The sequence below is a fragment of the Peromyscus maniculatus genome, chromosome 21, assembly GCF_049852395.1.
Source record: "Peromyscus maniculatus bairdii isolate BWxNUB_F1_BW_parent chromosome 21, HU_Pman_BW_mat_3.1, whole genome shotgun sequence".
Classification (NCBI taxonomy): Eukaryota; Metazoa; Chordata; class Mammalia; order Rodentia; family Cricetidae; genus Peromyscus; species Peromyscus maniculatus.
Window position 1 is genome coordinate 9,454,569 of NC_134872.1, and position 12,682 is coordinate 9,467,250.

The window sequence follows — 12,682 nt, forward strand, 5'->3', positions numbered from 1 at the left end:
CCCAGCACTCGGGAGGCAGAGTCAGGCGGATCTCTGTGAGTTCGAGGCCAGCCTGGCCTACAGAGCGAGATCCAGGACAGGCACTAAAACCACACAGAGAAACCCTGTCTTGAAAGAACCAAAAAAAAAAAAAAAAAAAACTTCACCACGCTATCAGGCCACTGCAGATGGGAGAATTTAAAGACAGTCATGAATCCCCATGGTATCTGGGATACACCTGGAAGGGGGTTAGGGAAGGATGACCCTCCTTAACTCCCACTCCAGTCACCTGCCCATCACCTCAGCCTCTTGCCTTTGGGTGGTGGGGATCCTTACTCTTAGGAGCTCCTCCCGGCCTTGGTGTAACCTGACGCCATCCTTCCACCCCGCTGGGAAGTCCCTCCTGCTCCTATCTGAAGTAGCCACAGTGAAAACCAAACAGCAAAAAGCAGATCCTGGGCTTGGCTGTGGCTCCGTGCTGAGGGCTTGCTGAGCGAGTGTGAGCGAGCGAGCGAGCGAGCGAGCGAGTGTGCATGGGGACCTGGGTTCTGCGTTAGTTTCCTTTCCTGTTGCTGAGATCAAATGCCTGACAAGAGCAACTTAAAGAAGAAAGGCTTATCTGGGAGTGTTTGGGTGTGCACTCTGTCATGGCGGGAAAGCCATGAAGCGGGAGTGTGAGGCAGCTGGTCTCTTTGTATCCACAGTAAGAAAGCTGAGAGCAATGAATGCATGAAGCACACTCAGGTACCACACACACACACCCTGCTGGTGCTCAGCTCACTCTCTCCATTTGACCCAGCCCCATACCCCCGTGTCCATGGGATGGTGCCACTCATTCAGGTTGAGTCTTCCTTCCTCAGTGGACCCAGCCTAGAAGTTCCCTCATGAACGAGCCCGGCACTTTGTCTTTAGGATTGATTCTAGAGTCGGGCAAATGAACAACCAATATTTACCATCCCAGGCTCCATTCCCAGCCTTACCAAAACAGAACAAAAATTCTTCCAGCACTGGGTAGAAGCTTGTGAATGGATCTCGGGGTTCTGTGTTCTAGGAGAACCTCTTCTTATAAGACCACAGGCCAAGTGTGCACAGGCAGAGGGGGCGCAGGCAGGACTCACAGGCAGAGGGCGTGTAAGCAGAGGGCACACATTCAGGGCCTCCACTGGAGAGAGGAATGCCCAGAGTCCTGGCAGTCTGACTGCAGACTGAGGGTGGACAAGCAGGGTCTCTACAAGATGCGGGGAATGCCCAGAGTCCCAGCCTCCAGATTCAGACGATACACTATAAGCCCAGCTCAGTGCTGGGAGGAGCCTGGATGTCACCTGCCAGTAACAGCCTAGCCAATGTGACTCACCAAGGAAGAGGGATGAAGCCAGGTCGCCTGCACTTATCTGAGAGTAGTCCTGACACCCTACAGGAACTAGGGAAGCACAGATTACACCATTAAATCCAAAAGTACCTTGGATGCTGTTGGGACGGGGAGGAGGTGGGAGCCGCTCATGTCTGTGGGAGGCAGTGTGCAGTGTCCCTCAGCACTGGGAACGTGGGAAGTTGACCACCTGGCTCCACACGGTTCCACCTCTGTGCAGAGATCTTAAAGGATCAGATACACACGGAGCCCCTGATCACCGTGCTGGAAGCTTTGGAAAAGGGAAAGCAGTTAAAATGTCCCTGGAGGGTTTGGGGATTTAGCTCAGTGGTAGAGCTCTTGCCTAGCAAGTGTAAGGCCCTGAGTTCGGTCCTCAGCTCCGACAAAATAAATAAATAAATAAATGAAACATCCCTGGTTTTGGAAATAGCTGGAAGCAATGTTCCGTATGTGTAAGATGGTCATGAGGCAGCCTTGGAAAGCCTCACACTGGCAATGTATTTGGATGTCTATTCTCCACACAAAAGAGCTCATGATTGATACAAGCACACACGTGTTTGATGGACCTGCTGCAAATACACCATTGGGGTGAACTCAGGAAAGAGGCACCAAGGGAGCCAAGAGGTGTGCAGGCCCCTCCCCTTTCCACATCACCATCAAGGGAATGGGTTTACACACAAGGTGTCAGCCCAGTGACAGCACCACACTTCCTAGCCCTAACATGACATCAGAGGCAAGTGTCTGTCACAGGGAATTCTCAAAGCTGTAATCGCAATGTGTGCGTGTTAAGCAAGCTAACAACAGACTAGCTATTGCCTTACAGGGATTTTCCCATGTGCATTTTGGCCTGTGCTTCTTGCTCTTCCCCGGGGGACAAACAAATGTCTTAGGGCAGGATTATGAAGACACTGAGTGTTTTCCTCTGCACGTGCGGGCTAAGTAAGGGCGGCAGAGCTCTAGCCTGTGGTCTTGCTGCACTTCAGACACGTGGAAAATAGCCTTGAACCTTTTTAATAGATGCCTACGTTAACTTGACCAATAAAGAGAAATTGTTTCTTTTCAGTTTTTACCTGTTTTGTGATAAACTTCTATTTGGTGCTGTGCATCCATTTTTCTTGTCTCTAGAGTGATTTTCTTAGCCAGGTGTGGTGGCTCACACCTGTAACCCCAGCAGTGAGGAGGCCCAGAGGAGCAGACTCACCACCAGACCCACCTGGGGTGTGGACAGCTCTGCCTCAATAAATTAAATAAATAAATGCTCTTTTAATATAAATATTTCTTGAATCAAAAGAAAAAAGAAAAAAAAAGCAGTATTCACCTAAATTTTGTCCAGTCTTCTGTGGTTTCAATTTTTCCACTTAATTTGAAGTCTGTGGTGAAGTTAAAATGTGAAAATTTTTCCATGTTTCTATATCAGAAAGGTACCTAGACCAGGACTCTCCCGAAGACTGGGGTCTGAGCCCCTCGGTCTTTGGTTGTATAGGCAGACTTTAATGGGGCTGAGGACAGGTATGCATTGGTCTAGCCTGGAGCCACACAGCTCCACGACTGGACTCCATCTTTAAGGGATAGCCACAGCACCAATACGTTTCCGTGACAGCGGCATGCCCCTAACTCTGAGCTGGCGCCCCTGCTGTTGCATGTCCTCAATGGGGACAGCTCCGGTTGATATGATGGCATTTTCTGTTGCAGGCTGCATGGCCACTGCAGTGACCCTTCTCTGGATGACCCCATCCCCCAGGAGTACTCCCTCTTCCTCTGCCCCACAGGGCCCTTGCTGGAAAAACTCCAAGAGTTCTGGAGGGAGAGCAAGCGCCAGTGTGCGAAGAACAGAGCTCATGAGGTCTTCCCTCACGTGACACTCTGTGACTTTTTCACGGTGAGTCCACCCCAGAGGCCTTCAGCGTTCACCAGAGCAGCTAATGCCAATTGTCTCTAGTAACTAGGCAGCAATAGAACACAAACTGATTTGTTTTAATCAAGACACTAGCATGAGCTGGCTCCTTGGTGGGGATCTTTTCCTTTCTCTGGCCAACTTCAATTCATCCTTCAGGACCCAATTCATTTTAGAGTGTTCAGCTCCCCAGGCAGAAGGAGGTACAACCTCAGGCTCTCTGTGTCTTTCTGTCAGTATCTCTAGGGTGCTATGAGGGTGATATGCCCCTAGGAAGGCAGATGCTGCCCTGGTCCTTAGCCACCGAGAGATTAGTGAAGTCCTGAACAAAGCAAGAGCCCCCTGAGTGATAACAATATTGAAGTATTGAAGAATACTGATTTGGGTTGGACATAACCAGGGTCTTCCCTATGTCAGGGCCTGGCCCTCTGAGGAAAAAAAAAAAAGGTCAAGTCAGCAGCCTCCCCGGGCACCATTGCCAAGACAAGAGGATGCACAGTTACTGGCAAAGAGAAGGTCTGAGTACAAGGAGGAAGACCCAAAGCCATTTCCTCTATACCTCTGTCTGATGAGCTAGAGAAGGGCCCGCCTGATCTCGGGACAGCCAGGCAGAGCCTTCTCCTGCCACTCCACGGTGCTAGAGGCATAATGTGCAAGAAGGAAGCTTCCAGAAGCTGTCTCCTGGGAAACAACACCTCCCGAGCATCCACAAAGCACCTCTGTGTGCCTGAGACTGAGAGATCTCTGGGGACAGAACTAAACCGTTGCTTTCTGGGGGTCTGAGCTGGGAGCCCATGGGACACCATGAGCTTCCTCCGAGTTGACTGGAGACTTCCAGAAGCTAGCACATGCACACTGAGACAAGCAAGGAGCACAGAAGGAAAGAGGAGTGACTGGGGAGGTGACAGGGGACAGTGACAGGGGAGTTCCAACCTAGGCACGTAAAGGAGATTATATTCCAGAGAGACTCTTACCCAAGATGCCTCAAATAACCAAGCAGAAAGCATGGGGGTGGCGACCCGTTACTCCATAACTGCAGGGGCTGCATGGGGAGTATCCCCGTGCCTTGGATGGAGAACAGCCCATTGTGATTAAGCCTTGATTCTCAACAGGTGAGTTAATTCAGCAAACACTGAGGACACCCATTCTCTGCTTCTCTTCCCTTAGTGTGAAGACCATAAGGTGGAGTGTTTGTATGAGGCTCTGAGGCGTGCAGGGGACAGGATCCTGAGCTCCTTTCCTACCCAGGTTCCTCTTGTTCTCCATTCTTCTATCAGCTACCTCGGCTTCTTCATCAACGACAGCCCTGCTGATGTCATCAGAGAATTCGCCATGGCGTTTGCCACGGAGGCATCAGTCTTGGCAGGTAGGGCACCCCAGCTGTGGGCAGACACATCATACCCTTTGGGTCCCAGGAGAGCCATACCTAAGGCTTTGGTGGACCAGCTCCTGTCTGCGGTGATGGCTCTTTAATGTCCAACCTCCAGAGGCCAGTTTGGTTCTTGTCCAGAAACAGCACTCCAGCCACTGCCCTCAGACAGACACCCATCTCCATGCCCCTCGATGGGTCTTGTAGGCCTCACCTTAAAAGGGGGAAGGAAGTTCCAGGGGTGTATATCAGTTGGGAAGAGTGCTGGCCTGGACATGAGGTTCAATCCTCAGTGCTATGTATCCCAGGCATAAGGTCCACATACCTGTAATCTGGAAAGCAGGGAGGGGGGGGGATCAGAAGTTCAAGGACATCCTTCACAACATAACAAGTGTGAGTCATACCTTTATTACATGAGACCCTGTCTCAGAAAGAAAGGAAGAGAGAGAGAGAGAGAGAGAGAGAGAGAGAGAGAGAGAGAGAGAGAGAGAGAGAGAAGAAAGAAAGAAAGAAAGAAAGAAAGAAAGAAAGAAAGAAAGAAAGAAAGAAAGAAAGAAAGAAAGAAAGAAAGGGAAGGGAGAGAGGGAAGAATAATGAGGAAACTACACTGCCCAGCAGGAATCCCTATCCAAGATCCCTATCCAGGATCCCTATCCAGCATCCCTATACTAGTTTACACAAGGTCCCCTCCCACCAGGAACCTCAGAATGGGACCTTATTTAACAGTGGGCTCTTTAAAGATGCTATTAGTTAAGATGAGGTCACACTGGGGTAAAGTGACCCTACATCAATAACTGGTGTCCTGAAAAGAACACATGGCGATGACAAGGAGGCCACTTGACCACAGAGGCAAAGATGGGTGGGATAGAACCATAGCCAAGGGATGCCTGGGGCCACTAGGAGCTGGGTGACACCAAAGGACCCACCCCCAGAGCCTTCAGAAGGAATGTAGCCCTGTCCACACCTGGATTTTGAACTTCTGGCCTCCAGATTTCTAAGACAATAAACTGTTGTTTTACGCCACCCAGTTTTGATATCCTGTTGCAGCAGGAAATGAGTGCCATGCTCCCCTATGCTGGTGGCCTGGAACTGAGCATTCTGCCTCATTGAACATGACCAGGGCTCTGTGTTGATAATAAGCCTCACTTCCTGGGAGAGCTGGCCCTGAGCTCTATCCATCTGCTGACCCCGAACAGGCTCTCCCTGCCTTCCTAGGTTATGCCTCAGTCTGACCCGAGAGAGGCGAGGAGACTCTCCTGGGATGACAGCTCAGAAGTGTCCTGAGTCCCTTCCTGCCCACACCAGCCCTCTCGGTGAAACTGAACCCAGGGACACAGGGCAACAGAGGAAAAACAAAAGCCTATTACAAAGTCAGCATGACTCACCCCTGGGTCTCCGGGGAAGCCAGACCAGATCTTTTCCAGGCTGTGCTGACTCACAAGGGGAACCCACTCTCCCCAACTGCTGAAAAGGGTCACGAAAGGAATTTCCCATCACCTACACACACCTTCATGCCACCTTCGCGGGCTGCTTTCCCAGAAGCTTGGGGTTCAGGGACCTCTAGCCAGGGTCTAGCTGGTGCTAAAGTCCCCTGTGTGGAGAATGCTGTGGTGACCCTAGCATCATGGTGCCCGCACCTTCCAGAACTTTCATTAGGGGGATGACAAGTCCTGTTTGCTTCATGGCCTGCACGGAGACGTGGCAAGCAGCTTTAGGGCATTGAAAGTCCTCCGTGGACTCCAGAGTCTGGAACCAGCTCTCTTTGTCCTCAAGTCCTGGCTATCAAAAAGGAACCCAAGTCAGAGCATGACTGCCCAGTCAAGGCCCCTGTGGCGACAAGGACAAAGGTGAGGTCAGGTCTCTCCACAGCCAAGTCTGTGCCATTCCTGTGAAGACACCAGACTGCCTCCTCAGAGTCTGAAATGCTTTGTGATCCAGCTGACCCCAGACCTGGCTGTCCCGGGGACGCCACTCTCTGTTCTTTATCAACCTGAAAGACTCACAAGCCAACCAGGAGCCAAGGGGTTCTCAAGGTTAGAGGCCATCCCAGAGACTGGGCCTCGGCACTGCCAGGGCTGCCAGTGAGGAAAGGCAAATGAACATTAGACATGCTGCGGCTTTTACAGGCCATTGCTCAAGGAAGTGTCTTCCTGAGACTCTGCTTCAAGCAAAAGGCACTGGTCTGGGGTGAGGATGTAGCTCAGAGGGTTTGCCTAGCCACAGTGAGGCCCTAGGTTCAATCCCCGGCAACACACAAACCATGTACGGGAGTGTACACTTATGATCCTGGCACTCAGGAGATAGGGACAGGAGGATCAGAAGTTCAAGGTCATCCTCAGCTACATAACAAGTTCAATGCAGTCTAGGACACACGAGATGCTGTCTCTAACTAAAACCGAAACAAAACCTAGTCCTGGAGTCTAGGCCCTGTCGTGTGTGCACCAGAGAATGAAGGAGTCGTTCACTACATTCCTATCATTTAAACTAGCATGCAGACTAAGAGCTCTGAAGACCTGAGCCACATCTCTGTGCCTGCCTTTTGTTTTTCTTCAAAAACTCTGCAAGCATCCAACCACATCCTTCCTAACAGGGAGAACCCAGTCCTTGCCTTGTCGAGAAAACGCCAACACTGAGGAGCAGGCATGGTATAACCCAGGCAGGACCAAATAGAGTTTCTGTCTGTGCCAGGCAGGCAGGACTGACATTCGGGGACACCTTTCAGCACCCCTCTTCTCACCTGACACTCAGAATGGGTACCTAGCAGCCTATGTCCAGTTGACATTCAGGGTGAGATACTCAGCATCCTGCATTTCCTTGACTCCACAGACTGCAGCGTCAAGCCCTGCACCAAGCAGCTGCACCTGACCTTGGCCCATAAGTTCTACCCTCACCACCAAAGGACCCTAGAGCAGCTGGCCAGAGCCATCCAGCCCAGCCACACCTGCCAGTGGACAGCTGCCCTGTACTCCCGAGACATGCGTTTTGTGCACTACCAGGTGAGAGGACCCGGACTGCCTGGCGGGCTAGCCCAGCCTTGGTTGCTGGTAGGAGGTGAATAAATAAATGCTCCTCTGTCAGCACTCACTTCTACAACCCTCCCTGAAGAGAAGAGGGGCCTCCCCTCTGCTAGATCCCTCTCCTCTTGTGCAGTTTAGAAGTAGCATTCAGTTATAGCTGAATTGGCCATGCACAATCATTTCAAAAGACAATGAAAGCTCTCCCGTGGTATTAGAAAAGCCCATTGTCAAGATGTGTTAATATGTGGTTTGCTTATTAATTCACCCTGTGTAATGATTTTGGTAGGCTTCATTCCAAGATTTCTTTCCTAAGAGCTGATTAGTTGAGGAAGAAAGTACGTTACACAGGGAATAAGTATGAAGGAGTCACCAAATTCCCTGTCATAAGAGAAGTTGTGAATAGCTTCACACCAAGGAGGGTGGATATACACATTTGGTCACACTGTAAGGTCTTTCCTCTAAGAGAAACAGATACATGGATAAATGATGGATGAATGGATAAATGGGTAGGTGGTTGGGTAGGTAGTTGAATACGTGGATGGATAGACATATGGATGGATAGATGGATGGATGGATGGATGGATGGATGGATGGATGGATGGATGGATGGATGGATGGATGGATGATAAAAATGGGTAGGTGAGTGGATGACAGACGAATGGATGGGTGGGTGGATGCATAAGTGGATAGATGGATAATGGGTGGAATGATGCACAGGTGGATAGACAGATGTCTGAATGGATGGGTAGATGGATGGATGAGGAGAGGAATGGGTAGCTGAGTGAATGAACAAATGAATGAATTAATTAATTAATTGAGAGGTGGGTAGGCAGGTGGATGGATGAGTAGATAAATGGACAGATGGCTGACTAGACAGATGGATGAATGGGAAAATGAGTGGGCAGATGAATGGACAGATGAATGAAAAAGTAGATGGAGGGATAGATGATGGGTGAATGGGTGGGAAAATGGGTGTGTGAGTAGATGGACAGAAGAATGGATGGGTGGATGGGTGGCGGGTGAACGAAAAGATGAACAAACATGTTGTTGGGCAGATAAATGAATGGACAAGTGGATTGGTGGATGGGTACCCAAAAGGATGGGTAAAAGAAAGGAAGACAGACATTAAACTTTTTGGGATTTGGTACTGTTTCACACTGTTACACACCGGCTCCACATTGTGTATCATTAGGCAAAGGCATGATGGGGGCTTGTGGGCATAAGACACCTCAGAGGAGCCAGAAGGCTAGCCAGGAGGTATCTGGCTTCCCGCTGAAACTGATTCCTAGCCAAACCCTCACTAAGACATGGGGCTACCGCCTCCTTTCTAGACCCTGAAGGCGCTGTTCCAGTACAAACCCCAGAACGAAGACGAGCTGATGCTCAGGCCTGGTGACTACATCTTCGTGGACCCCACTCAGCAGGAGGAAGCCAGTGAGGGCTGGGCCCTCGGGATCTCACATCGGACTGGCTGCCGGGGCTTCTTGCCGGAGAACTACACAGAGCGAGCCAATGAGGCTGACACCTGGGTTAAGCACAGGTAAGAACTGCCCTCTCTGTGCCAGTTACCACCTGAAACAGTGGGCACGGTGGTGATGGGGGTTCTGTCCTTTGAAAAACAGTCCCCATGCTGGCCACATTGTTCCTCTGCCCACATAGTACACATATGATCCATTTATGGTTCTGCTGATAACCCTCTGGAAATCAGATGGCTTCAGTTGCTCTTCTGAGATAGTACTGTGAAATACTTCCTTCTTTTTTTTTAAAGATTTATTTATTATGTCTACAGTGTTCTGCCTACATGCATGCTTACAGGCCAGAAGAGGGCACCAGATCTCATTATGGATGGTTGTGAGCCACCATGTGGCTGCTGGGAATTGAACTCAGGACCTCTGGAAGAACAGCCAGTGCTCTTAACCACTGAGCCATCTCTCCAGCCCCAATACTTCCTTCTTATGGACAACACACAGTGCACACAGAGGTCAGAGCTGGGCCTCGTAGCATTCTAAGGAGGGTTAGCAATTTTCTAGTGTTCTAGAACCAAATGACACAAATTTAACTGGGTCCTCTGCTTGGGGTCCTACAAGGCTGTGATCCTTCCCTAAGCTCATGTGGTTGTTGGTGAAATGTACTTCCTGGAAGCTGGTATTGTCCTGATGGTTCGTTTCTCCCGGCACAGTTGGCCGATCTCTTTATTTTAGCATTTAGCACCATCTGTCAAGGCTAAGGATTTTCAGAATGATCAGAACTAGGGTGGTGTTGCTGTTTGAAGTTATTGGTTCCTCCCTCAACATATCTGTCTCCTCTCCCGTTTTACTATGAGCAAAAAGGAGAAATTTGGTGACAACTTTGACACTGTGCTTAGAGATAGCCTGAGCTACTTCATTCTTTACCAGGTCTGTTCCCCATGAACAATGTTGCTAAGCATTTGGCTGTAACACAGGGACCTTGCCCCAGCTTCCTATGTCTGTGTCTCAAACCTCTGGCTGTCACCTCACACTCCATATGCATTCTGCCAGTAATAACCATGACTTCTTATTTGCTTTTTCACTGTGTGTGTGTGTTTGTGTGTGTGTGTGTGTTATGCATGCTTGCTGGATATTATCTGTGGACAGATTTTCTAACCTCCCTCTATCCAGGGAGCTTTTTCCTGTATGTCTCTCTATCAAAGCCGGCCCACAGCTCGCAGAGCTGTGGAAACTGCACTGTTTTATTTATGTGCCTATTGGAAGCTAAAGAGTACAGTAGAAGTTCTGGTAGCTAAAACTTCTGTTTAGAGTAAACTAAGAAGCAACGTATTTTGAATATTTGAAGCAAATGATTGATTTTGGTCATTTTTACAAAACCTTTTTTTAAAAGTACAGCCGTGGGAAAAATAACTAGACTTAGCAAGAAACTATTTTTTTTTTTAATGGAGATTTTTTTTTCCGGAAAATATTAAGTGAGATCAGAAGAGCCCTATGCTACTGTTTCTTCCCGTTAATTAAGCTTATACTTGAGTTTGCATGACAGGCCAAGGACAGCATTTGTGCCCTTGGGCCCCCCACCACCAAATGCAGTTACCAGAGTAGGTCCCCACCACCCCTACCCAGGCAGGATCTCATGTAACCCAGGCTGCCCGGGGACTCACTGTGTTGCTCACTATATAGCCAAGGATAACCTTGAACTTCTGATCCTCCTGCCTCCAGCTCCAGAGTACTGGTGTTACAGGCATGAGCCATCACACGGGTTTCGTGTATGCTAGGCAACTGAGCCAACCATGCATTCTTATATGCAGTTAGGGATCTGTCATATACACTGATATAAAATAGCTTTTAAAATGCACGGATTCAGCCAGTTCTGCAGTGGGTCGTTCCATGTCATCTTAGCCTCATGTGCTAATTCCTAAGAGCTGAGGAGCATACCTACAAACTGGGAAAGGCAAATTCAGCCATGATTCCCAGGCCTTTATATCAACTGTCAGCTCATGATCCGCTGAGTCACAAGGGCCTGTAGAGAGAGCTGCAGACACCCTCCGGTGAAAGCTGAGTTCCCAGCTTGGGTGGTGACGGGATGAACAATGTCACAAAATCAAGGAAACTTTGGTTTCCTGCAGACCCCACCTGATCAGTCAGCGGCTTCAGAAACAGTTGGCAGAACTGAAGACCGGAGATGTTGGCATCAGAGTCCAGGAGGCTGGGGCTTGGGTGGCCTTGTAGCCCTGCCCTGTCCTCCTCGCCACAGCCAGGGCAGAAAACCTCACTCTGGCAGAGGAGCCGCCAGGCAAGGGACAAGCCTGGATTCTGCAGCTACAGCAGAGCCTCTGCAGCGAGCTGTGGCTAGCAACATTCCACTTCCCTGTCAGGGTGTCACCTGTGGAAGTGTCCCACCTTGTGACCTGACCTTCCTGAGAGACCGCTTTCCGTTAGGGGCCAGTGTATAGTCACAAAAATTGCAAGAAAAAGCAAGTTCTGGCTGAGTGCTGTGGCGTACCTGATGGAGACTCCCCCCCCTCCCCCGCATCAGAATCACCCCTTCCTCACAGGATAGCAGCAACCCCCCCTCCCTCCCCCCCCCCCCACTGACTGAGGGGTGACTGTAGGCTGGGAGGTGGCAATAGGTTGGCTATGGCTTCTCACGGTGCTAAACATCCTTTTAAACGTTTAAAGAGGTTTAAAATCAGGGCATGGTGATGCTCAGCTTTAATCCCTGGACTTAGGAAGCAGAGGCAGGCAGACCTCTGTGGGTTCCAAGGCGGCCAGGGCTATACAGTGAGATCCTGTCTCAAAAGACCCTAACATATCTGAATGTGTCATGAAAGAGTTAAGCAGGGGGTGGGGGGGGTGGGGGGGTGTAGTCGGACAGCTGTGTGCACAGATAGTTGGCCAGTGGGCAGACAGCTTGCTGTCTAGACATTTGATATCTATCTCCCAAGGCCACAGGGAAGAATTGCTGGTATGCCACCGCCCAGGGGAAGATCTGCAAACCACGAGGGGAAGAGGCCCCTTCCTGTTCAGAGGACACCTCCCCAAGCCTGGAGGTGGCTGCCGTGTGAACACATTGTGATTTACCTACAATCCACTACACCAGTGTGCCTTTAAGCTGGTGGCTCCAGGACTCTGAGGATCAGTAGGCCTGATCCGGCACACGCCTGTTATTTAGAAATCACGAGTTAGTAGAAAGAGGGCACAAGCCTGAGCTACCTGTTTCAGGCATCTTCACAGGGTGCATGTTTACAGCCTAGCTGTAGCTCAGAGAGGCAACAGCTGAAAGTTAGAAGATGAAGGAGAAGCTGAAGCCGTCCTCCAACCACGCGAGGAAGATTTCATCACAGAAGACGTCGAATCCCACAAAGCTGGTGGCAGGAGACCTAGCAAGGGTACTGTTGTGGGATGAGATGTCTCCCTCCCAAAACTCCTATGTTGAAGCCCGGGTGGGTGTTTTGATTTTTTGTTTTTAAGAAAAGGACCTTTAAATTAAAAGGTAAAACAAGATCTTACTATGATCCCTTATCCAGTCTTACTTTGTTCAGAGGGAGGATCATTGAGGACCCAGCAGGAAGATGCCATCTTATC

At 49.8% G+C, this 12,682-nt stretch overlaps 1 protein-coding gene across 3 annotated transcripts in view; it reads left to right on the top strand.

Annotated features, from left to right (window-relative positions):
* Positions 1–12,682, top strand: part of Ubash3a (ubiquitin associated and SH3 domain containing A) — a 34,096-nt gene that overhangs the window by 3,699 nt on the left and 17,715 nt on the right. For all 3 annotated transcript variants that reach the window (XM_042265840.2, XM_042265839.2, XM_076558477.1), the window contains exons 3-6: positions 3,041–3,227; positions 4,410–4,608; positions 7,438–7,607; positions 8,960–9,168. In XM_042265840.2, coding sequence (XP_042121774.2) covers positions 3,041–3,227; positions 4,410–4,608; positions 7,438–7,607; positions 8,960–9,168 — 765 coding nt within the window. The remainder of the gene's footprint in view (positions 1–3,040; positions 3,228–4,409; positions 4,609–7,437; positions 7,608–8,959; positions 9,169–12,682) is intronic.